We start from the raw sequence: 27428 nt of genomic DNA on the forward strand, positions 1-27428 counted from the left end.
GGGTTACGCCCATCCACACTCACCTCTGCCCACCCCTCAGATGGTCCTGCTGCCCACTTCCCCAAGGGTGAGCTGTACATGGACAGACGCAGGATCGAGGCCCATCTCTCTCTCCTCTCCTTTCCCCTTTCTTTTTGGTTTTTAGGCCACACCTTGTGGTGCTCGGGTGCGGTGTGGGAGTGGACTGTGTGGGGTGTCAGGGATCCAGCCCGAGGTGGCCGTGTTCCAGGCAAGCGCCTTCACCATACACCTCTCCGGCCTTTCTTTTCCCGTATGTCCTAGAGCTGGACAATGTGCCTTTGGTGTCCCTGAGCTGTCTTCCCTGAGCAATGCTCCCCTAGAGCAGGCAAGCAGGCCACCACTGGATATAGCTTTCTTTTTTTTTTAACTTATGATTTTTTAATTATTTATTTTATTGAATCACCATGTGGAAAGTTACAGTTCTCAGGCTTATGTCTCAGTTATACAATGCTCAAACACCCGTCCCTTCACCAGTGCCCATATTCCACCACCAAAAACCCCAGTATACCGCCCACCCCCCACCCTCCCGCCCCCACCTGCGTAACTGATAAACTTCACCTCATTTTTTCTTTACCTTGATTACATTCCATATTTCAACACAAAACTCACTATTGTTGTTGGAGTTCCCCCCCCCCAAAAAAAAACAGCCCTACTGACAAGGAAGCATTTGATAATTAGTTTTCCATTGCTGAGAATGAAGAGATATGAAGTCATTTAGGTTTAGGATTTCTGTATTTTAATATTTTAGTAATTAAGTCCACGGAGATTTATGTTAAAAATTGCATCATTTCCCTTCCTGGAGCAGTATAGGACAATGGCTTAGTTCACAGTCTAGAGACATGACTGCAAGCAGTTTCTGGGACCAAAAGTAGTCTAGCTGGCCTCCAGATCGTGGTCAATTAGCAGCAAAGCGGCCGCACCAAAGTGTGGCCGCCTGGGTCGAGTCTCGGTGGAGCACGCGCCAGTATCAGCCCCGGCCCGAGACTTGGCTATAGCTTTCTTTACCTTTTCATCACACAGAGGATTGGAGACCCCACAGACCTCTGCTCTCTCACATCTCTTTCTGGGTTTTTTTGTTTGTTTGTTTTACTTTTTGGGGTTTGGGGTCGCATCAAGTAGTGCTCAGGTTTTATTCCTGGCTCTGAGCTTCCCGGCGGTGCTCGGGGGGGGGGGGCAGATGTGATGCTGGTGATTGACCTAGGGTCAACCGCATGCCAGTGTCTCACCCCTGTACCGTCTCTCAGGCCCTTTTGTATTCTCATCAGTCCTGAGCACTGTCCCTCCCGGAAGCTCTCCTCGAGTCCAGGGCAGTCGGGCCAGGTTCAGCTCCCACACTGTGGCCCCTTCCTTCGTCCACTTACTCATTCCCTTTCTCTGCTCACAGTCCGAGGGCTCTTTTTTTAAATGAAAAGTTGTATTTATTCTTTTTTTTAAATTTTATTGAATCACCATGAGATAGTTACAAGCTTTCATGTTTGGATTTTTTTTTCTTTTTGGGTCACACCCGGTGATGCTCAGGGGTTACTTCTGGCTCTGCACTCAGGAATTACTCCTGGTGGTGCTCAGGGGACCATATGGAATGCTGGGAATCGAACCCAGGTTTGCTGTGTGAAAGGCAAATGCCCTACCCACTGTGCTATCACTCCAGCCTCTCTGAGGACTCTTTAGGGACACAAAAACACCAGTGTGGGGCCAGGCCCAATACTGATCTGCTAGTTTCTACAAGTAGAATCAGGGGCAACAAAATGAAGGTGCTCTCCTGGTATTTACTGTAGCTCATTCAAGGCCATGAAGGCCGGGGAGGGTTGGGGGGGTGAAGAAAGAGTCTTGGGAAGATGAGGGGTCAAGGGTCTCTGAATGTGCAGGTGAGAGAAGACCCAGGGATGGCCCTGACGAGGCTGAACTAAGCGTGCGTCTCAGAGGGGTGGGCTTCGAGGGGCAGCGCCTCTCCCCCGGCTCCACCACTGGCTCTACCTGGAAACATTAATCTGGGTGGCAGGAGAGACAGCACAGTGGGCAGGGAGCTTGCTTGGCACGTGGCCTCCCAGCTTCAGTCCCCGCATCCCCAGGAGTGAGCCCTGAGCACAGAGCCAGGAGTCATCCTCAGCACAGCCTGGTATGGCCCCCCCAAAAAAAACAAACAAGAGAGTCCACCCAGAGCTGAGACCAGAGCAGAAGCAGGACAGGAGATGAGGGAAGGAGAGGAAAGGCCCCACGTGTGTGTGTGGGGGGGTACGGCCGAGGGCTGCTGGCGTGGCCCCAGCCCGGCTGCCTCGGGGGCCCATGGGAAAGAGTCAGGATCGTCTGTATGTGTCAGCCCCCCACCCGGGCCCTGAGAGGAATGGTCCTCAGGTCCTCAGCTGCCCAATTCTCCATGAGCACTTACCATGGATCGAGTAGATAATGAATTGCTTTATCATGAGGGTGACTATTGGAGGGAGAGTCAAGTTGTAGTCATTTATCATGGACTCAAAATAGACGACGTATCTACTCTGCAAAACGACAGAAGCCACAACTTATGTGGAGGCGGAGTCGGCCTGACAAACACAGCACCTATTAAGCAACGTGACGAAGGAGCGAATAGTGGAACTATCAGGAGACGTGTGTGTACATGTACAGCATTTCTATGTACGTCACTTCACGTCTACCTTAGGGAAAATCAACACTGAAGTCTCCACTCTTAACCTGAACCAAGTATTGGCGGGAAATGCCAGACACCAGCTCACTAGTTCGGTTGCATTGTGGTGGTCCATTGATAGTGGGGGCTCGCGCTGGTCAGCGCACCCTGAGACAGTGCTCCCCCAGCCCCCGTCCTGAGCCACAGCACTGCCCTCTCCACAAGGGTGTCAGTGTATTTCACAGCATTTCTCTGAATAGACCTGACAGCCATTTGTCATCTCTGAGTGTTATATCTTAATAATATCTAGTGTCTGGTCTAGTCCATGGTTAAGTTTTTATAATCTATTTAGTTTTGTTTGGGGGCCACACCTGTCTGTGTTCAGGGCTTACTCCCGACTCTATACTCAGGGATCACTCTGAGTGCCAGAAGGGCTCCAGGCAGGCATCGATCCTGAGTCAGCTGCATGCAAGGCACATGCCTGACCCCCTGTATTATCGCTCTTTCCCCAAATTTTCAGTCTTTTATGTATAAAAATTTAATTTATTTCAATCAGGACACCAACAAAGTCCACACATTAGGCTGCCATGTCTCTCTACAGTCTCTTTTAGTTTCAAGATTTCTTTTCTCTCATTTTTCTTTCTTTCAATTTATTACAGAAGCAAGGGAATTTTTCCTATAGAGTTTACAATATTTATTTATTTTGGGACCACACCTGGCAGTGCTCAGGGGTTACTCCTGGCTCTGTGCTCAGGGATCACTCTTGGTTGGGTTCCGGTAAGCCAACCATAAGGGATGCTGGGGAAGGAACCATGCCGGCTACAGCAAGGCAAACGCCCCACACCTTGCTGTGCTGCCACTCTGGCCCCTAAAATTGACAACATTCTAGACTTCCTTGCGCCATACAAAACCTCAGTGTTCACTACCTTGCTCATCAGTGCTCCATGAGGAGGGACCAATTATAGTTTTGGAAGTGGAGATCCAGGGACATGAGCTTTTCGGATCAAGAACTGTTTAGACTGTGAAGCCCAATTGTCCTGGTCTCGGCACAGTGTATCTGCCATGTTGCCTCCAGGCTGACAAGAGAACTGGCTGGGAACTTTCGGTGGATGGGCTGTGACCATGAACCTGAGTTTCCCCGAGGGGAGCTGTGTGTGGCCATGCCAGGAGACACAGTGGCTGCAGGGTCTAGACACGCAGACCCAGCCTTATTCACTGACACGTTCTCAACACACTCCAGCCCCAAAACAAACAACGCAAAAACTTAATTTTAGGGCACAGGGTAAAAGTAACACATGCATTGACAATGCCCAGCCCTATCTTGCCATTTCCATGTCAAAAATCCCTAATTACTTCCCTCTATCAGTGGCAACAAAAATAAATGTTTTAACCTGTCATTCGTCATTACATGCAATTTGGAGTTTTCTGCCATGGATGGAAAGCCATGACGGACATTTACGGTTCACCCTGGAGCACACCGGGGCTCTGAGCTGTTTCCTGGTCTTAGGAAACAAGTCTTTGAGGAGGAAATTAACGTCTGTTGACGCCAACAGTATAAAATGGAAAGTGGGGTGAGCTGGGACAACCCGGTGAGCAATGCACAGGCGGTGTCTAAGCTGTGGCTCTGTTCCTAGGGCCCGAGCACTGGCTGCTGATCACCAACAGGAAATCTCCAGTGAAACCCACCTGAGCCCCGTAGGAACTGTCTTCACCCAGCCCCCCAGAACTTCCTTTAATAAGGGGAAACTTACCTGAGAAGGCGTTTCTACTCCCTGAAATTTAGCGCTGGTGGTTTTATCAGTTCGCCGTTCTCCGAAATAAAAAAGACTTTCCTGAAGAAAAGGGCACAGAAAGTCCAGTCAGGATCCATCTACACCGCCTTCCATCTCTCTAGAAGGCATTCTGAAAGCTTTTTTTTTTTTTTTTTTTTTTTTGCTTTTTGGGTCACACCCAGCGATGCTCAGGGGTTATTCCTGGCTTTGAACTCAGGAATTACTCCTGGCAGTGCTTGAGGGACCATATGGGATGCCGGGGATCGAACCCGGGTCGGCCGCGTGCAAGGCAAACGCCCTCCCCGCTGTGCTATCACTCTGGCCCTCTGAAAGCTTTTTTTCCCCCCGTTTTTCCCCGTTTGGTTTTGGGGCACACATCACACCCAGCAGTCTCACGGTTTGCTTCTGGCGGTGATTAGGGGACCCTGGGAGGTGCCAGGGACCAAACCTAAATTGAGCATGTGCAAAGCAGGCACCCTCCCCACTGTCCTGTCGCTCCAGTTCCTTCTTAAGGTTTCTCAGGGCACCTCATTTCTTTATGCCGATGGTCTGGAGGTAGAGGCTACTTGAAATAACATCAACAAAGCCACTTCAAAACCTGCTCTCACTCAGATTCCAGAGACACAACACGTACACAACTTTAGAACTGGTAGGCCCTGGAGACCTCCTGGTCCTCCCCCCATCTCTCCATTTTTTAAAAGGATCAGATTAAGTCTGAAAGAAAACCAGGTGGCCTGGCCGGAGCTGCTGGAAGCAGGCTGAGAGAACATGGATCAAGGAGCTGGTCTTGGGTGCTCAGTCTCAGGCTCTGCATCCAAAAGCCTTCCAAACTTGCTGCTCTTTTTGGGTGGGTGGGGGCAAGGGATTACCTGGCGGTGCTCAGGGCTTACTCCTTGCTCTGTGCTCAGCGATTACTTCTGACAGGCATGGGGGACCATAAGGAATGCTGTGGATCAAACTTGGGTTGGCCAAAGCAAGCAACCTACCCCCCATAGTAATTTCACATTGGACCCTCAAATTTGTGGCTTTTAAAGCACAATCCACATCAATAAACCTAGGCCACACACACACACACACACACAAACACACCCCTCTACATACACAACACTGAGAAGTTCTACAAAACAACCAAATCGGAAAGATAGTACAGTGGGGAGGGTACCTGCCTTGCATGCAGCTGACCTGGGTTCGATTCCCAGCAACCCATATGGTCCCCAGAACCCCTAGGAGTAATCCTGGAGCTCAGAGCCAGAAATAATCCCTGAGCACTGCCAGATGTACCCTCCCCCCCCCAAAAAAAAGAGACTTGCAAAATAAAACTTGCCTTTAGATTTTTTTTCTATTACAATCTATTTCATTTTATTTCAAAACAAGCTAGTCACAAATTCACAAGTTATTTTTTTACAACTTAAAGACTGGGAGCCAAACTACTGGAAACCACCAATAGTTCTAAAACACACACACACACACACACACACACACGCACACTTTTAAATGTGTGTCTCAAATTAGAAAAACAAGTAGCAGGTGTTGTCAGGCCCGGTGCTCTCGCCCCTGGACCGTTGGGAATGCCTTCTAGTGGCCAGAGGAGCCGTCCCTGCTGACTCAGCGGGCTACACAGCCTGACCACTCAAAGACTGCCTCGTTCAGGAGGCCGTTCTGAGCTGAAAGCGGTGTCTCTGGTCCACTTTGCACGTCCAAAGACATGACTATTTGAAGAACTTATTCGGTCACGATAGCCTCCTTGTGAGGAAGGAGCAAGTCCTGTGACTGGAGGACGAGCCAGCAGGGCACGGACTAGGCCGGGGAGTGGGGCCTGGGTTTTGCACCTGGCACAGCTGCACCTCACTCACCCACCTACCTTCATTCTGCCCCTGCTGGTCTGGCTGATCTTTATTTAACACGCTGGTAAGTCCATATATAGCATATACTAGCTCATTAATTCTGACATAAAATACTGTGTTAGAATATTATTTCTCTCAATTATTGAGATTTTTGTCACTCTCTCTTAAGTTGTGGGGCTGGAGCGATAGCACAGCGGTAGGGCGTTTGCCTTTCATGTGGCCGACCCATGTTCAATTCCTCCGTCCCTCTCAGAGAGCCCGGCAAGCTATCGAGAGTATCTCACCCGCACGGCAGAGCCTGGCAAGCTCCCCGTGGTGTATTCAATATACCAAAAACAGTAATGATAAATCTCACAATGAGAGACATTACTGGTGCCCGCTTGAACAAATCGATGAGCAATGGGATGACAGTGACTGACAGTGACTTAAATTGTGCTGAAGTATGTTTCTCACTACCCTCACCCGAAAACTGACCTCGGAGAGATAACTTGGCCAGTCACTAGCTATTGTGAGTTAAACAAGGAGACATCAAACCCAGGGCACCTAATACCCACCTCCCCAAACAACTTTATTTATACCACGACTCAAGGAATCACTTGAGTGTGCTACCAGTGAGACTTCTAAACTAGCAAATCAGTGTAAGACAGTTTGTAGTACCATTTTTCATACCTCTGCAGTTAAGAACATTTTGCTGGCAAGAAGGTAGGCACAAATCATAGTTCCAGTTCTTCCTAGAAAAGAAGTTTGTTCGTGAACTGTCCAGGGCAGTATTTGGTACCAAAAAAACTCTCAGAAATATTCAGAGTTAATTTGGACTGTTTTCCTTCACTCTCGCAGTGTTTGGTGAAAACACTTTAACTCAGAAATAGCCAAAGTCCTTTCACTGCTGTGAGCTTCGATCCAGAATTCTGTGGCCTAACATGAAGGCACCCAGGAATGTTTGCCTGGATCCCGAGGATGGGGGGTCAAGGGGAGGCAACCAGCGCTGTTCTAGGACTCTATAGCTACTTTACAATGAGAAATAATTACACTAATTACACCCTGCTTCTCTAGCATAAAAAAAGTACCTATGACAAGAAAATATGGTGAGAAACCCAAATTCCACCTACATTAATAATGCCCATTATGCATTCCATTTTTTGTTTTTGTTTTTGTTTTGGGGCTACACATAGATATGCTCAGGGATGACTCCTGGCTTTACACTCAGGATTTAGTCCTGGTGGTGCTTGGGGGACCACTTAGGATACCAGGGATCAAACCTGGGTTGGCCCCAGGCAAGGCAAGTGCCTTACCTGCTGTAATATTGCTCCGGCCCTATGCATTCCATTTTAAAGAGTGTTACAAAACATATATGTAAGAGAATAGCATAATTGACTCCTCTAAACCTGTTCCTCAGATTCTATTATTATTTTTATTTTTCTGTGTTTAATTTTTACTTCTTTCCCATTCTACCTGGCCTCCATTTCTCCTTTTTCTCTCTTTGGTACATTAAAAAAACAAAACAAAACAAATAAAACACCCTTGGTCTTATACCATTTCTTTTCCAAAGCATTTCATGCTTTATTTCCTAGCTCCCCAGGACAATACTGTTGTATTTCAACTTATATTTTTATACTGCCACAGAGAGCATGGGTTAAAAAATGTTCCTTATTTTATTTCCATCATGACCTACAGCTTTTGTCTTAGCTATTATATGCTGACCTTACTTTATGTAACTTCAAATTTGTCTTTTTATTTGTAGTGTTACTTTGTATTCTATTCTTCTTTTTGAAAAATAAACTAGTAAACTTATTTTTCAATTCATAGTTTGAAAGCACTATCCAAGTCACATACACCAAGAGGTCTTTGTACCACCTACCGGGGATAAATAAAATATTTATCTAGGATAATAAAAGGATACTTTTTTTTAAAGCTAGAATATGTAAAGGGCTGGAGAGATAGCACAGCGGTAGGGCATTTGCCTTACACGCGGCTGACCAGGGTTCCATTCCTCTACCCCTGTCAGAGAGCCCGGCAAGCTACCAAGTACCTCACCCACACAGCAGAGCCTGGCAAACTACCCATGGCATATTCGATATGCCAAAAACAGTAACAAGTCTCACAATGGAGACATTACTGATGAGCAATGGGATGACAATGATACAGTGATAGGGGATATGTAAAAGCTTCTGGCTAATGGAGATGTTTGATCATCAATGACCTTATACGTTCCTTGTATAGACCATTAACATTTCAACTTTGAAATACTTTATGGTCTCCATAACGAGTATTTCCTCAGCTGAAAGAAAATTTTACAGATCTTGATGCTGTGGCTGTGGTAGAACACTGCAAAGGGGGTGCTTTCTTACCCGGGCAGGCCAGGCAGAGCAGAGAATCATTAAAAAAATAAAGATTCACTTTCAAGATATTATTTTTTACTTAAAACGTAAATGTTGTATTCACTAAATGTCCTAATCACTAATTTGACTGTTTTTTAAAAGTTATAACAAAAAACTCCCAGTTGAAATTCTTTTGAGAAAGGCCGGGCCCATGGTGTAAACATTGCATCACCTATTACCTCCAGTCTCAGAATCATTAGAACAATCTAGACGCAGACTCTTCCTAGGCTTTACTGTTGCCAGTTTTGTCCCAATGTCTTACATTGCTCTTCCTAGCTTTTAATTAAACTACATTTTGGATTGGGCATTCAATTTTACTGTTTTCATTGAATCATCTTGAAATATTCAACACAGGTTTCATAACATTGTAAGCTTCTGTTCACCCAGGCATTTAACTCTTATCCACTGCTGGTGTGAATGTTGTCTGGTCCGACCCCTTTGGAAAACAGAATGGGGATCTCCAGAGAAGTTAAAATAGAGTTACCAGACAACTCAGCAGTTCCAGTTGTTGGTATCTATCCCCAAGATACAACATTGTGTGCCCATTTTTCAAAAGGGCATATGCTCACCACTATTTTTTGCAGCACTCAGCACTATAGGATATGAAATCAACCTAGGAGCCCAGTAATAGATGAGTGGAAAATGAAGGTGTGGTATACATACACAGTGGAATACTATGCAGCTGCTACGAATGATAAAATCATGCATTTTGCTGCAACGTGGATGGAACTGGAGGGTATAATGTGGAGTCAAGAGTAGGACAAATACTGAATGGTCTCACTTATCTGGGCACATAGAAGGAAAACTGGAAATGGGAGCACATGGTCTCAAAGGGAGGATGCCTAGACATCCCTTAACCCTTGATCATAGAAATGAGCACAGGGAAGGAAATAAAACAAGGTAGGGAAGGGGGAAGAAGAGAGCTATGGGATATGGGAGTCAGGTATCGGGGAAAGACTCAGGGGCCTTGAGCACATTGGTAGCGTAGAGATGAGCTGTATGTATATACCTAAACGACAGAGCCAATGTACTCAAGGTGAAGTCCAAATCCAACAATCAAATGTAAAAATGGGACTGCCAAGAAGGCAGACTGTGGGGTAGGGGACAACCTGGGGACACTGGTACAGGGAAGTCAGCTCTGGTGTGGGATTAGTGTTGGAACATCACACGCTCAAAACCCAGCTAAGAATCACGATATACCTCCCCCTCCACCTCCCCACCCCGCATGTGTAACTGGTAAATTTCACTTTACTTTCACTTTACTTTGATTACATTCAATATTTAAACAAAAAAATTCACTATTATTGATTTGGAGGTGGAATATGTGCACTGGTGAAGGGATGGGTGTTTGAGCATTGTATAACTGAGACTTAAACCTTCTGAAAGCTTTGTAACTTTCCACGTGGTGAATCAATAAAAGAATTTAAAAAAATCCAGCTAAGAGTAATGAGGAGATCATGGTGTCCTAATATCTAATGAAAATTAAAATGAAAAGAATACTAAAAATGTTATTGTTGATTAATACTTGAAAAAAATTAAACATAAGAAACCAGTAAATTCTGCTCTTATGAAGACATGTTATAATGCTATAAAATTGTGTGGTGTGGTACTAAGACCTCAGAAACAGTACTAAACCATTATGAAGACTTTGCATGGGACTAAGAACAAATCGATGAGAATTGCTTACAAAGCATCACTGCCACCAAGTGTAGCATAACTGGGAGGCTCCAAAGCAAACAAATAAGACAAATAAGAAAGATTATTTGACCACCATGATAGAACTCGTGACATGTAGGAGTCAACCAATAATTAGAAGAAAAGGCTAATATGAATAAAAACTTGAGAAAAGGGGCTGCTCTGATGCATGCCAGCTAAATACTGGTCCTCCAAACAATCAATCCTAAAGGAAAAGCTATGAAAGTTCTGAGTGTAGAATAATAATAAAAATTGCTTCCAGAAAAAAGATTTTTAAAAGCAAATTTGAAATTAGTGTTTTAATTTGAAATTTGGGGGTGGGAATTAAAGCTGAAATTAAAGCTAAAGTTCAATATGAAATTACAGCTATAGGGAATTAGTTTTAATTAGAAGTTTTAATTAAAAGCTTGGATTATTCTGTGTTGAATCTTATGAAATCGCTGTTTCTGTAAGTAAAAGATGGTCCAAAATTGCAAGCACCATGATGAGGGAGTGAGATCCCTGCTAGACAGGACAGTGATATCCAGGGAACACAACCTCAGAGTGTGTGTGTGACCCTGGCAGGCATGAGTACAGGCAGCACTTCCAGAAGGTCTGCATCCTGCACACGTGTGTGAGCACCACCACCTGAGGTGCAAATCCCAGCAAGCACCACCACCAAATGTGCAGGTGCCACAGAGGATAGTGTGTGTGTGTGTGTGTGTGTGTGTGCCTCCAGTCACCTAACAAAAGCAAGAATGAAGGGAGAGGAGAAAACAACAGGTGGTTCTACATGGTTTATTCTGCGTGTTTTTCATTTACCACCATAGTACTACAAATGGCAAATCTATACATTTTCAACATGTGGAACTAAAATTAGAACTTGCTTATTAAGTAATGGTTTGAAACTAGTTTTAAAGTATGACTAGAACTTCTGTTCTGTTACATAAGGCAGCTTTTAAAAAAGGTTGTTTTCTTGGCATTCAATATAAAATAAATTGCTTTATATTCAACCAAAAATGGTAGTCTTTGCCAAAAATTATGAAATACAGTTAGGTGATACTGGAAGCCTAAAGGAATAAAAAAATTTAATTCAAGTTGAAGAACAATACTAAAGAACTTATCTGACAGTTGCTAAAGTTAAATATCACTTGTATTTTGGTTAATTTTTGTGTTAGTTTGTTTAGGGGCCACACTAAGTGGTGCTCAGGACTTACTCCTGGCTTTGTGCTCAGAGATCACTCTTGGTGGTGCTCAGGGGACCACACGGGATGCCAGGGATCGAACCCCAGTTGATTGCATACAAGGTAAATACCCTACCCTCTATCTCTCCAGCCCTAGAATTTTGACAAATATTTTGTTTGAAAAATATAAAAAGAAAAAATTACTTGTCAAAAATCCTGCTTAACCTCCTCTGGTTCTTTCTTGTCCAAATTTCTCTGTTCTTTCCTTGTTTCCCTATTTCTTTCCCTTCCTCCAGTCCTGAAGAGAATATTTACAAAACTAACAGTGGCTAATATTAATAAATGGCATTGGATATTTAGTTCTTATATCTTAATGTATTTTTAATATTTTTTGAAAGAGAGAAATGAGAGAAATGTTTACCTTTGCCACCCTTACAGTGAACTACCACAATGTTTTCATCATCTTCAGCCAGCCACTTCTTTACTTCAATGCAGAATTCCAACATTTCCCTTAGTTCAAGTATAAGAGTTTTAGTTGAATTAACAAATTTAAAATCAAGTCTGGGGTCCAGAGTAATAGTATAGTAGACAAAGCATCTGTCATGCATGCAGTCAATTCCCCGGCTTCCCATATTATCATCCCCCGAGCCCTGCCTGAGAACAGAGGCAGGAGTAACCTCTGAGCATCCCTGCTCCCAAAATTAAGTCTATTATATTTAACCTGCTTCTGAGACCCATTTGCTATTAAACTTACCTCAGAGAGGGGACATTATGGTCATCAATCATGATTCGACGGACTCTATAATTGAAGTTCTTAGGGTGATAAGCTCTTTCACCTAAAGTAAATGATATGCAGGTCATATTTCTATCCCTACAACTAGAGCAGATGGACAAACCACAAGTAAGTTACACTTTTGTATTAGAAATTTCTTTGCACCTTCGTATAAAAGTAATTCTCTGGGGCAGGGGGGAATGTAGGAGGTTCAAAAAACCTTCCAAAAAATGACAGGGAGTTAAGAAAAAGATAATGGTGATTTCTCAATCCCGAGTAATCTGATTCTTAACTTATTTTGGTATGTTGAACAGATGGACTCTTAATTTTCTAGTAGATTACTTATTAAAGAGTCATCAGTGATTAAAACACCACAGAACAGAACTAATTGTGGCCAACCCAAATGCTTGCCTTCTGAACATGTGTACACAAAGCACAGGAGAAAGATTAAGGGCAGGTTTATTTGTTTTTTACAGTTGTGTTGTGTTGTTTTTGCCTAGTTCCCCTCCTACCACACTCCCAGTGGGTGAGAGAATGCATTTGTTGAATTGTCTGTCTTCAAAGCACAAGTTGACAGAAGAGAAACCAGAAGGATTTCCCTAAGCTTCACATCGCAACAGCAGACTTCCTAAGACAGTTCCATCTCCTCTCCAGTCCCCCATCCTTTCTGCTCCGGAGCAATCTTTCTCTACCCAACAGGGCCAGTGCAAGACGGAGGTCTTGAAAAAAAAAAAACAAAAAAACACTAACCTCTCACCACCAAGTGAGTCAATTCTAATTAGGTGAGAAGCAAACCCGAACCATCTCCTTACAGGTAGTGATGTATCTCTAGAAAGGCAGAACATGAAGTCAGGTACGTACTGCATAGGTTGTAGACCTGGTAGTGGTATCTGTGCTTAGTTTCCAGGAACCGCACGACTTCCTACAAAAGAGGCACAGACATCTTACAGCCACTCCCCTGACACCAACTCTAGCAATTTCCTAGGACTGACTAAAATTTTACACATTTGTCCCTTATTTAGCACCTTGCAGAGCAGATACAGGGAATTTAAGTGTTTTAAGTCATCAGTCTGCAAACACAAAGTAGTGCCTGGTGACCTAAACTGTCTACATAGTTCTATATTGGCATTTTGGGTCACACCCAGCGATATTCAGGGTTTACTGCTGACTGCACTTAGAAATTACTCCTAGTGGTGCTCAGGGAACCATATGGGATGTCAGGGATCAAACCCAGGTCAGCCGCGTGCAAGGCAAATGCCCTATCTGCTGTACTATTGCTCTGGCCTTCTACTCTACATATAAATATGCTAACTAGCTAGTGTAACTCTTTTTTCCAAGAAATTAATCACAATACTATATGGGTTCTTATCTGGAACTAATTCTAAAGAGATATGCCTTTTCTGTAATAACTTGGATATTACGATTGACCAAAGCACTATTTAAATAAGTAAATCATACTATATACAATAGAGTTGTGTTGGGGATGCATGATAGGAAAAAATAAACTATTAAGGGTTGGTAATGTAGCTTAGTGATTTTGCATATATGAGGTAATGGGTTCAATAAGCAGCATACTCTAGAACAAAAAATGTGCCTTTAAAAGTTATTTTATTATTTTATTATATACTATATACAATATATATTATTATCACTGTCACTGTATCACTGTCATCCCACTGCTCATCGATTTGCTCGAGTGGGCACCAGTAATATATTATTATAAATTTTATTATTTATTTTTTAAAGTTGTCGACGATGATCTATTACACTCACTATTCCAACACCTATTCCACTACCATTACACTTCCCCACCACAATTATTTCCAATTTTCCCAACCACCACCCAAGCCTGCCCAAGAGCAGGCTCTAAATAATTTATTTTGCATTGCTTATTATGAATTATTTACTAAAAAATGATCAAAAAATATTTCCTTAGATCCCGTCTGCCCCTGCACCATCCTCCAGTCCCGCTCCGGTTTGCTCCCTCTCCCAGGTCAGTGAATCGGACCCAGGCCACCTTTTCCCCAACGCCTGTGCCCCAAGCCTCCCTTGGGACCCTGAGCCGCCCAACCTCCCAGAGATCCTTCGGCCCCTGCGCTATCTTCCAGTATAAAAGAACACACCCTCTGAAGCTTCACTAGAGACCTCACCTAAGCCGCTGAGAAGCACCTGAGAGGAAGGTGAGACTCTAGAAGGGGGAAAAGGGGACCACCATCAACTGAGCTCATCCAGAACCATTTTTTGCAACTAGAGGGGAAGACTGATAGTGAAATGGAAGGTTCCACTACCATACTACATGGTGAAGTATGAAAAAACATGAAGAAACAGCAAAAATCCCCACCACAAGGAGATGATGAAAAGGGTCCAGACGCCTCAACAAGCATTGCCCACAAATACAATCTCTTCGATAAAAAATTCAGAGATGAAATGTTGAAGATGTTCAATGAACTCAAATAAATGGTTCAACAAACATTCAGTAAGTTAAAGGAGGACTTGAAAGAAACAATGGCACGGACAGCCGAAAAAGTACAGGAGAAATGGGAGCAGAAATTAAAAAGCTACAAAAAGAAGTGTCACTAATGAGGACTCTATAGATGAAATTGAAAACTCAGTGGGTGCCCTCACTAGTAGAATGGCTACAGCCAAAGGCAGAATTAGTGAGCTTGAAGATGAGCTGCAGGAAGCTTACAGGCAACAATAAGCAGTGGGAAAAGACCTCAAAATAGCTCTTAGGCAAATCAGAGTCCTATGGGATGATTCCAACAGGAACAACATTAGAATCATAGGAATATCAGAAGGACAGGGAGACAAACGCAATGAAAAAGCCACAGTTAAAAATATCATTGCTGAAAACTTCCCAGAGCTGGAGAATGCAGGCATCCAGACCCAAGGAGCCCAAAGAGTGCCAGCTAAAAGAGACCCTAATAAAAAAGACTCCAAGACATATCATAGTCAGAATGATGGATGCCACAGATTGAGGTGCAATACTATGGGCACCAAGTTCAAAGAAGGAAATCACATACAAAGGAGCACCCCTTGGATTTACAGCAGACCTATCAGAAGAAACTGTCCAAGCCCGAAGACAATGGTGGGATATAGTGAAAAAACTCAACGGAATGAATGCCTCACCAAGAATACTTTATCCGGCTAAACTCTTACTCAAATATGAAGGAACGATACACTATTTCATGGATAAACAACAGCTCAGGAACTTCATAGACTCAAAACCAAACTTAAAAGAAGGACTAATGGGGCTACTGTAAGACAAGAAAAACCCCTACAAGCACAACAAACCCCTACAGAAAGATGGCACAAAACCCCATAACAATAATTTCTTTCAATATCAATGGTCTAAATGCACCAATTAAGAGACACAGAGTGGATGTGTCTCAATAGCAAAATGGATTCAGAAACTAAACCCAACATTCTGCTGCCTACAAGAAACATATCTGAACAGTCAGAGCAAACACAGACTCAAAGTCAAAGGATGCAAAACAATCCTGCAAGCAAATAATTCCTTCAAAAAAGCCAGTGTGGCCATACTCGTATCTGACAACATAGATTTCAGGTTGAGAAAGATTAAAAGGGAAATCAAAGGCCATTTTTTCCTAATCAAGGAATATCTACAGCAGGAAGAAATCACACTCCTAAATGTGTACGCACCAAATGAGGGATCAGCTAAATACTTAAAACAACTGCTAACAGATTTTAACAAGGACATTGGTAGCAACACAATAGTAGTTGGAGACTTCAACACTGCCCTATAACCTCTAGATATATCAAAGAGATTAAAACTCAGCAAGAAAACACTGGCTTTGAAAGAAGAGATAGAAGAGAGAGGGCTAATAGATCTATACAGGGCTTTGCATCCCAAAAAGAAAGAATACACATTTTTTTTCCAGTGCGCATGGAGCATTTTCCAAAATAGACCACGTGCTGGGTCACAAAACATACCTCAGAAGAATCAGAAAGATAGAAATTGTATCAACTATCTTTTCAGACCATGATGCACTGAAGATAGAAGTTAATCACACACAGACGTAGAGAACCAAATCAAACACCTGGAAATTAAACAACTCAATGTTGAACAATGAGTGGGTCAGGAAGGAAATCAAGGAAGAAACCAAAAGATACCTGGAAACAAATGAGAATGATGACATGAGTTACTAGAATCCATGGGATGCAGCTAAAGCTATCTTAAGGGGAATATTTATAGCTCTGCAAGCATTCCTCAGAAAGGAAGAAAGGGCCTACATAGATAGCTTGACTTCACAGCTCAAGATATTAGTAAAGGACAAACAAAAGGAGCCCAAACCAGGCAGAAGGAAAGAAATAACAAAATTTAGAGCCTTTGTAACAAATGGTGCTGGCAAAACTGGACAGCTACATGCAAAAAATGGACTCAGACCTCTACCTAACACCATGTACAAAAGTCAGATCGAAATGGATTAAAGACCTCAACATCAGACTAGAATCCATAAGGTACATTGAAGACAAGGTCGGCAAAACCCTCCACGACATTGGAGGTAAAGGTAACTTCAAAGATGACAAGCCACTGACCCAGCAAGTGGAAACAGAGATAAACAAATGGGACTACCTTAAACAGGGAAGCTTCTGCACTTCAAAAGATACAGTGACCAGAATACAAAGACAGTCTACAGAATGGGAAAGGATATTCACCCAATACCCATCTGATAAGAGGTAGATATCAAGGATTTACAAGGCACTGGTTGAACTCTGCAAGAAGAAAACATCCAACCCCATCAGAAAATGGGGCAATGAAATGAACAAAAACCTTCTCAAGGAAGAAATCCGAATGGCTAAAAGACACACGAAAAATGCTCCTCATCATTAAGGGAGATGCAAATCTAAACAACAATGAGATACCATATCACACCACAGAGACTGGTTCACATCCAAAAGAACAAAAGTAACCGGTGTTGGAGTGGATGTGGGAAGAAAGGGACTCTCCTTCACTGCTGGTGTTAATGCCAACTGGTTCAGCCCCTTTGAAAAACAGTATGGACACTTCTCAAAAAATTAGAAATTGAGCTCTCATTTGACCCAGCAATACCACTTCTGGGAATATACCCTGAAGATGCAAAAAATATAATCGAAATGACATCTACTGTTATATGTTGTTATATGTTCATTGCAGCACTGTTTACAATAGCCAGAATCTGGAAAAAAAACCGAGTGCCCGAGAACAGATAACTAGTTAAAGAAACTTTGGTACATCTACACAATGGAATACTATGCAGCTGTTAGAAAAGATGAAGTAATGAAGTTTGCATATAAGTGGATCAATATGGAGAGTATCATGTTAAGTGAAATGAGTCAGAAACAGAGGGACAGACATAGAAAGATTGTACTCATTTATGGAATATAAAGTAACAGAATGGGAGACTAACACCCAAGAATAGTAGAGATAAGTACCAGGAGGTTTGTTCCACAGCTTAGAAGCTTGTCTTACATGCTGAGGGAAAAGGCAGCTCAGATAGAGAAGGTAAATGATAGAAGTAAATGGTGCTAGGAGGGCCCGCTCGGGATTGGCGATGTGGCCTGAAAGTAGACTATAGACCGAACATGATGGCCACTTAATACCTCTACTGCAAACCACAACACCTAAAAGGAGAGAGAGAGCAAAAGGGAATGCCCTGCCACAGAGGCAGGGTGGGGTGAAGGGACAGGATGGGAGGGTGGCTGGGACCATTGGTGGTGGAAAATGGGCACTGATGGAGGGATGGGCACTCAACCATTGTATGACTGAAACACAATCACGAAAGTTTGTAAGTCTGTAACTGTCCCTCACAGTGATTCACTAATAAAAAATTTTAAAAAAATTTCCTTAGAAGAAAGTGTGTGAAGCTGGGGGAAAGTCATCCCAGATAGAGAAGGGAACACCAAGTAATATGTGACTGGAGATCCTGCGTGGGAAGGGAGATGCGTGCTGAAAGTAGACTAGAGACTGAACATGATGACCACTCAATTCCCCTATTGCAAACCACAACACCCAAAAGGAGAGAGAGATATCAAATTGGAATGCCCCGCCACAGAAGCGGGGTAGGGAGGGGGGGATGGGACTGGGGGGGTGGGAGGGATACTTGGTTCATTGGTGGTGGAGAATGGACACAGGTGGAGAGATGGGCTCTCAAACATTGCATGAGGGAAAAACAAGTACGAAAATGTGTGAATCTGTAACTGTACCCTCACTGTGACTCACTAATAAAAAAATAAAAATAAATAAATAAAAAAGAAACCATTCATATTGAAAAAAAAGAAGAAAGTGTGTGAACATTGTTGTATCTCTCACCCTGGAGCCTTTAGGCCCTTGTATTAGAGATTATTAACATGTTGTTAAAGGCTGAGCCTCGGGTACTAGTATTTTCTTAATTGAAATTGGCTGCTTTTTACTTTACATTCCGTCAACACGGAAGCTACTCCTGTGTATCAGTGTTGCAGAGTTTTAGATGTCGCTCCAGGAATTCTAAAATTTTGAACGGGGTGACATAGGTGGAGTTAAATTTTTAGCTGATGGTGACTTTGGAGTCCGGAAGCATCTCTGCAGCTTGTTGATCTCTCTCAAGATTTATTTATGAGACTCTGCATGGTCAGTTAATGACTCTATATGACGCCAGACAAAATTCATGCGTGTGACTGCCAAGCCCCCAGAAGAACAGGGGAGCGAAGGGAGGTCGCCCATCCCAACTCCATGAGAGCCTGGATATTTTGGCCACAAAACCGGCATACATGAGGTTTTCAGCAGATTCATTCCTGGATGAGGCTAATCCCAAATCTGTGAAGTCCAGTCATGGGCCTCGCAGCAACAGGATCATGGAGGGATTTGGTTGCTGGGGCTCTGATTAGGTGGGCGGTGGGCTCACCAACTCCCTCCGGGATGTCCCACATGTGAGACGCAGCCTTGAACAGTTTGGAGGCATCTCTGCAGCTTGTTGATTTCTTCCAAGATTTATTTATGTGTCTCTGGATCATGGCCAGTTACTGAGCTTCTACGGCGCCAGAGGCTGTTCGTGGGTGTGACTGCAAAGCTCCAGGAAAAACAGGGGGTTGGGAGGAGGTCACCCATCCTGCCTCCATGAGAGTCTGGAGATTTTCATAAGACTTGCATACCTGAATTTCTCGACAGATTCATTCATGGATGAGGCTTGTCTGGGGCCTGTTGAGCTCTGCTGTGGGCATGGCAGTGATTGGATGATGGAGGCTTTCAGCTGCTGGGGCTGTTTGGGTGGGTGGAGGGCTCACCCGACTCCCTCTGGGGTGTCCTGGATATGAGACTCAGCCTGGCACGGGGTCCAGAGGCACCTCTCAAAATTCTACCAAATTTTATTTTATTTATTTATTTTCTACCAAATTTTCAATGTAGCAGTAGAGAGACATTTATGTATTCTAATGAAACTGAGAGTTGGTACTTTAAGAAAACAAAACAAAGCTAACAAACCTTAAAGTCAAAAAACTAAAATAAATAAATTATATATAAGAAATTACTATAGATATTAGAGAAAGGTTCATAAGCCACCACTATGATATTTATTAATAAATTGAAAATCTAAATTCTGAAAAATTACATGATCTTCCAAGACAGTCATAAAATATATAAAATCTAAATAGATTTATAACTAGTCATAAAATTGAAACAGTAATCAATGACTTCCTCTAAAAACTTCTAGATCAGATGACTAAACTAATGAATTCTATCAGATTTGAATGTAAGACTGGAAACTATGAAGTATACAGAATAAAATATGTAGTGAGTTTTGGGACATCAGCCTTAGGACTGTCTTTGTGAAATTGTCTCCAATGGCAAGAGAAAATGAAAACAAATCTAAATCAATGGGGTTAAACCAAACTAAAAGGCAAAAGAAACCCTTGCCCAAAATAATTGAAAAAGGAGTACTTAAGGTTGTTGAGTTTTCTCACACCTCAACTCAACACGCGATACAAGAAACTAAACCATACGTAAGAGTTAAGAAATGGTGGGCTGTGGTGAAGGTAGCCCGCGTGAGGCCAGGCACAGGCAGGGTGCGGAGGCGGTGTTTGGTGGACTGGGAGCAGCTTCCCGGGACTGGACATGGGCATGGGCAGAGGAAGGGCTTCGGGTGGGCTCCCTGGCATCCCGGGATCTCTCCCTTTAAGGCGCACTCGTCTTCTTGTTGTCTTCCCTTCATTGCTGTGCTCTCTGTCTTCTTCCTCTGTGCTCTGCTTCTGTGTGTGCTGTTGTGCTCTTTTCCATCTGTCTCTCTAGTCTCTGACTGTCTCTGTCATCTCTCCTCTGGTCTGTGTTTCTGGCCTCAGTCTCTCCTCTCCAGTCTCCCCGTAGTAGTCTGTCCTTTTCTAACTTCCGTTTTCTACTTCTAACCTTGGCGTTGTGCTCTTCTCTTAAGTCATCAGTTTTCTGTCAGTGCAGTTGTGCTCTGCCTCACTCTGTCTCCTGCTCTCTAGTCTGCTGCCGTTGTCTGCTTCAGTCTCTGGTCTCTTCTTCTTCTGGCCTCTTCAACCCTGTGACTGTGGCGACCTTAATGACCTCGTAATCTTGTAATCTCCTGACTTTTCCCAACCTTCTAACCATGGCGACCTTGCTGACCTTCTAACCATCTGATCTCGTAATCATCTGACCTTGTAACTATCTCACCTCCCCAGCCCCTTACAGCATAGTTTATACAGAAATCATGTAGGGTGGGGGTACAAAGGTGGGGTTGAGGGGCTGAGGTGATAGCAAAGTGGGTAGGGCCGACCCGGGGTTTGAATCCCAGCATCCCACCACGTCCCCCCCCTGTGTACCGCCAGGAGTAATTCCTGAGTGCAGAGCCAGGAGTAACCCCTGTGCATTGCCGGGTGTGACCCAAAAAGGAAAAAAAAAAACAAAGATGAGGTTGAACATTAACAAATCAGCAAAGAGAGGTAAAAAAGGCCACTCCTCCGGGAGATTAACTCAAGGACAAAATCTCATCTAAAGAGATTATTCCAGATTACTTAGGAGATTCGCTCAAGGGCAGGGTTCCATCCAGGGTGTGTTGCTTTCTTTTTTCCTCAGCTAGTAATCCACTTAAATAGTCATAGTAAATTTACTTCTAATATTTCTAGCAATGTCATTCTGTATGAGAGCAGTAAGAGATATATCAAGCTTAAAATTTGGTTCTTCCTGAGGATATCTCACTATATATTCCAGACCACAGTCCTCAGGCCAGGTTAGTCTTCCTAACCCCAGCAGGGTCCTTATTCAGTTACCTCTTTTAGGTCATGACAGAGTTTGTCCATGACCATGCTCTTAACTTATAGTTAGGTACTATGACGCCTGGCTTGGCCCATTTCGATACCAGAGTAGCTCACAGCTTGCTCTGGGTCCATTAGTCCCTGCTTGGGACCCTGTTCTTGGAGTTCTAGGAAACTAAGGGCAACTGAGGCTCAAGTCGAGTAAATACAGATACCCAGGAGTAAATATTATTTTGGAGTCAATTAACTCCCATGTTAATGATTCCTCCACTCCTCTCGGAGAGCCCGGCAAGCTACCGAGAGTAACCCCCACCCCCGCAGCAGAGCCTGGCAAGTTACCAGTGGAATATTCGATATGACAAAAACAATAACAACAAGTCTCACTATGGAGACATTACTGATGCCCGCTCGAGCAAATCAATGAGCAACGGGACGACAGTGCTATGATAGTGCTCCAGTGCTAACTCCCATGTTACATAGCATAGCATCAACTGTCTTCCTGTGTCTTTACAAAAAGGACATTGCTAAATAAACCATATAAATGATATAAAGGAAAGAGAAAAACAATATAGGATTATTAGTTGTGCCTCAGTTGCTCTGTTGTAGTTGTGGCTCGATAGACTTTAAGCTCCTTGCGGGAGCAACAAAAACAACCAAGGTTATCCAACAAGGGACACTTCTCAAAATTCCAAAAACAGAACTCCTATATGACTCAGCGATTCTATACATTCACATCTCAAGAATACAAAATCACTAACTAAGGGGAAAAAAGCATATGGAAACAACCCAAGCATCCAATGACAAGCGGGTGGTAAAAGAAGTTGTGGTATATACACAGCTGTAAGAAAAGATGAAATCTTGCCTTTAGCTACAACTTTTATTGTAGAGGTGGTGACTCCTACATACATACAGATAAGTAAAGCAGAATTGAAATTTCACAAAATTGTAGAAAAATAAGTTGATAAAGAAGGATATTTTTGAAAACTGTGTGTTCCTCTCTTTTTAAAATTTTTGCTTTTGGGTCACATCCAGAGATGAACTGGCTTACTCCTGCCTCTGCACTCAGGAATTACTCTTGGCAGTGCTGGGGGACCATATGGGATGCTGGGAATCGAACCTGGGTTGGCCACATGCAAGGCAAAAGGCCTACTTGCTGTTCTATTGCTCTAGTCCCTGAACTGTGTATTTCTTGATAGGTATATCACTGTCATTGTCATTTAAAAAATTAATAGTATTGATAATTCTATGCCAATACAGTTTTTAAAGTTTTACTTAATTAAAGAATTATGATTTACAAGGTTACTGATAGTTGAGTTTTAGGCATATAATCTTTGAACACCAATCCCAGCACAGGGCCAACTTCCCTCCCCCGGGTTCATGTAGTCCATTCCCCTTGCCTTCATCTTGACTGGCGCATTACAAAGTTTGTTGGTTGCAGCTTAGTTCTCATGTTTCCCATGTTGTCGACTCTACAGCTCTCCCACAGCACCAATATAACCGAGGGCCCAGCCCCTTTTCCCCATTACTTCCCTTTCTCATCTTTTTCCTCCTCCTCTTGGTTTTTTTCCTTATCTGTCCTTCTCCTCCCTTAGCCATGCAAATGCATTTAAAATTAACATGAAATAGATAAATCCCACAAGAACACAATTTAGGAAGAGTGAGGGAGGGGAGAATGAAGAAAAATTTAAAGGAAAATCTTAATAGGCCTTTAAAGGTATAAAAGTATCTATCCTAAAAAGGTAATATTGACTTTTTAAAAAAATTATTCTTTTATTGAATCACCATGTGGAAAGTTACAAAGCTTTCAGGTTTAAGTCTCAGTTATACAATGCTTGAACACCCATCCCTTCACCAGTGCACATATTCCACCACCAAGAATCACAGTATACCTCCCCCACCACCCCCCACCTCCTCAGCCCCCCACCCCGCCTGTGTAACTGATAAATTTCACTTTACTTTCACTTTACTTTGATTACATTCAATATTTCAACAACAAAAAAAAAATCTCACTATTATTATTTGGAGTTTCTCCCTGCTAAAGTCAGACCCACTGAAAGGGAAGCATTTGATAATTTGTTTTCCATTGCTGAGAATGAAGAGATATGAGGTCAAGCGGCCGCACTAGCAGCCGCATGGTTTTGGATTTCTGTATTTTAGTATTTTAGTAAATAAGTCCAGAGAAATATCTGCCAGAAATTGCATCATTGCAAGCTTGTACCTCTCAGCTACTTTATATTCCACATATGAGTGCAATCTTTCTATGTCTGTCTCTTTCAAAAAAGGTAATATTGGCTTTATGTTAGATAAATACAGATAGTATTTAAATATCTGTATTAATAAGTAATAGGGTACAATAAAAATCTCTGCAGATGTAACAAAATCACCTAAATATACATAGCACATTCAGTGAATAAAACATTAATTCATTGTTGGAAAAGTATAAAATCATTTACCAGGCTAGGACTAAACTAGATCATTCTATTTTTATTTATATACTGAAATTATTTATTAAATTTTGAACATATTTGAGCTAGCAGTATATGTACTTTATTAACAAAATTAAAAAATAGTATCAGTGAATCTGATGTTTTATTAAAAAAATTATATTGTGGGGGCGGAAGAGATAGTACAGTGGATATGGCGCTTGCCTTGCACATGGCTGACCTGGGTTTGATCCCTGGAGCTTGCCAAGAGAAATTTCTGAGTACTGAGCCAGCATCGCCAAGGTATGGCCCCCAAACAAAAACAAAACAAAATTTTTATTGATTGCAATTCTGTGGCTTACAATATTGTTAATAATGGTTTCTCATGCAAATAATTCTAACACCATGCCCATCACCAGTGTATCTACCTCACTTTGCCAAGGATCCCAATAGCCCTCCCTTTTAACTCAACTGTGTAGATCAGTTCTTCCTTTACGTTGCTTTTGGTCCTTTGGTGCTACTTTGCTGTGTAGCAAACAAAGTCCCACATATGAGAGAGGTCATTTGGTATCCCTCCCTTCCTACCTCCTTCCCACTCTCCATCCTTCCTTTCTCTAGTCAAGAGCATCATGTCATAAGCATCATGAGTAATTTAAGACGTTAATCCAAGAACACACATTTGATTGATTAATTGCAAAGACACAAATTGATTCCAGGTCTCACACATACAAATCAGGTGTGCTCTACTACTGCGATATCTCCAGTCACAGTCTCAAAAGAATTCCCATCATCTCCTATGATAGACTAAAATAAAGAGAGATATAATCTAGGGTTAGAGAGATAGTTCAATGGGTTAAGTGCATACCCTGTGCATACATCTCAAGCATGTCACAGTTCTTTGAATACCATAGGGAGTGACAGGGCTGGGAGTAGTACCCAATCACCCACCAGGTATGTTTCAAAAACCAAAGTAAGATAAAGCGATGAAAGGTCAGGGATAGCTCAAAAGGCTGAGTGCACACTTTGCATGCAGGAGGCCCAGGTTCAATTTCTAGAATTACATGCATGGTACCTGGAGTATTGCCAAGCAGTGACCCTTAACACAGAAGCGTAACCCCTCAGCACTCTCAGGCATGCCCCCACTCCCATAACACTCCCCCACCACCAGAGACACAATCTTCTCTATACTCCTTTCAATCAAACTGGTCTGTAATGCGTTTTATATTATGCCATATGATAAAATTGCACAACACTAATTTGAGCCTGGGCTTCTAGATGCTTCTAGATGCTTCCAGTCCTTTTTGGTCTTTGCTGGTGGGACCCTTGCCACTGCTGTCTGAGCAGCCTGGGCAGCCTGACATGGCCTGCTGGAGAATGGAGCAGTCCAGTCACTCAGGACTGGACGCAGGAGTCATCCCACCTGAAATCAGCTAAGCTTTTACCCAATCAGCAGGAACACTCAGGTAAACCCAACTCAAACTTCATTATAAAGACATTATTATGAGTTAAATGGCTGCTTTTATGAGTTACTAAGTGTACAGAAAAATGATAACGATCTATTACAGCTTTTACCTAAAAGTAAAAAGTTTTAGAATATTGCTATTTCTCATCCATTACTAAAATTATTTATCCATAAGTGTACTGAGAAATAGAACATTTTTTGTCCAGGTACAGTCATTGTGTTTATCTCTCTGAAATTTGTATTAGAGTCTCCATATTAGCTTACATTACTTCAGAAAAAGGGCAGTGTTTAAAAAAAAAAAAGAAATAGAACATTTGTCATGCAACCCTTACCTTCATAGGGTTCCTGTAGAAAGACTGCTTTCCAGAAGACGGGAATGACATAGCAATAACACGGTCTGGAAGTGAAACAGGCACGATTACTAATGTCATTACAGATGTGGAATGATCTCTGACAGCTTAACTTACATACAGACTCCTTTCTCATAGAAAATAACTTTTGGTATTTAAAATGACAAAACCAGACCTAGATAACTCTCAAACTAATCAAGATAATATTGAATTAGGTCACTTATGACCATTAAACTTGCATGATTTGAACCCTCAGTTGGCTCTCATTTGTGTTGACCTCAGTCTGGATGGGAAGTTGCCTCTGGGTGGGAAGTTTTTAAATGCAAAGAAAAATTAAAGAAATGGGCTCCAACTAGCACACATCCAAAAGAACAAAAGCAACCGCTGTTGGAGAGGATGTGGGGAGAAAGGGACCCTTCTTCACTGCTGGTGGGAATGCCGACTGGTTCAGCCCTTCTGGAAAACAATTTGGACGACTCTCAAAAAATTAGATATTGAATTCCCATTTGACCCAGCAATACCACTGCTGGGAATATATCCCAGAGATGCAAAAAAGTACAATCGAAACAACATCTGCACATGTATGTTCATCGCAGCACTGTTTACAATAGCCAGAATCTGGAAAAAACCCGAATGCCCCAGAACGGATGACTGGTTGAGGAAACTTTGGTACATCTATACAATGGAATACTATGCAGCTGTTAGAAAAAAGGAGGTCAAGAATTTTGTAGTTAAGTGGATGGGCATGAAAAGTTTCATGCTGAGTGAAATGAGTCAGAAAGAGAGAGACAGACATAGAAAGATTGCACTCATCTATGGTATATAGAATAACAGAGTGGGAGACTAACACCCAAGAACTGTAGAAATAAGTACCAGGAGGTTGACTCCATGGCTTCGAGGCTGGCCTCACGTTCCGGGGAAAGGTCAACTCAGAGAAGCGATCACCAACTACACTGTAGTCGAAGGCCATGTTGGGGAAGGGAGTTGCGGGCTGAATGAGGGCTAGAGACTGAGCACAGCGGCCACTCAACACCTTTATTGCAAACCACAACAGCTAATTAGAGAGAGAGAACAGAAGGGAATGCCTTGCCACAGTGGCAGGGTGGGGTGGGGGGGATATGGGATTGGGGAGGGTGGGAGGGACACTGGGTTTATGGGTGGTGGAGAATGGGCACTGGTGAAGGGATGGGTTCCCGAACTTTGTATGAGGGAAGTATAAGCACAAAAGTGTATAAATCTGTAACTGTACCCTCACGGTGATTCTCTAATTAAAAATAAATAAACTAAAAAAAAATAAATAAAAAATAAAATTAAAAAAAAAAAAAAGAAATGGGCTCCAGCGAGAGTGGGAATTGTCAGGCTGCTGTCAAGATGCCTTCTAGTGCTCTTCACCCAGAAATCCAAGACTTTCAATCAATAGTCATGTTCGTTGATCTTCTAGAAAAGAACAGATCTCTCTGGATCCTTGGAACTCAGGATAACTACTAGCCAGCACTCAAAGAATATTAAGCCAAGGCCATAGAGTCCACTGAAATTTCATTCAGCGTCCTATACTGTATCCAAGTAGCTGATGACAATGGAGTTTCCACTATGAAGATCAAACTATAAATGTCACTCTACCACAGTGGCATATGCTTTTGTTTTGGGGAGGGGGAGTTTGGGCCACTCCCCATAATTACTCTTGGATCTGTGCTCAGAGT

General features: G+C 42.7%; 1 protein-coding gene across 1 annotated transcript in view; it reads right to left on the reverse strand.

Moving 5' to 3' along the window:
* The window catches only part of LOC101556213 (phosphatidylinositol 3,4,5-trisphosphate 3-phosphatase TPTE2-like), a 49239-nt gene that overhangs the window by 15895 nt on the left and 5916 nt on the right, over positions 1 to 27428 (reverse strand). The window contains exons 7-13 of the mRNA XM_055127154.1: positions 25711 to 25775; positions 13124 to 13184; positions 12245 to 12326; positions 11912 to 12000; positions 6924 to 6985; positions 4390 to 4470; positions 2408 to 2513 (exon numbers count right to left, since the gene is read on the reverse strand). Of these exons, the coding sequence (XP_054983129.1) occupies positions 2408 to 2513; positions 4390 to 4470; positions 6924 to 6985; positions 11912 to 12000; positions 12245 to 12326; positions 13124 to 13184; positions 25711 to 25775 (546 nt within the window). The remainder of the gene's footprint in view (positions 1 to 2407; positions 2514 to 4389; positions 4471 to 6923; positions 6986 to 11911; positions 12001 to 12244; positions 12327 to 13123; positions 13185 to 25710; positions 25776 to 27428) is intronic.

Source organism: Sorex araneus, chromosome 1 (assembly GCF_027595985.1).
Source record: "Sorex araneus isolate mSorAra2 chromosome 1, mSorAra2.pri, whole genome shotgun sequence".
NCBI classification, from domain to species: Eukaryota; Metazoa; Chordata; class Mammalia; order Eulipotyphla; family Soricidae; genus Sorex; species Sorex araneus.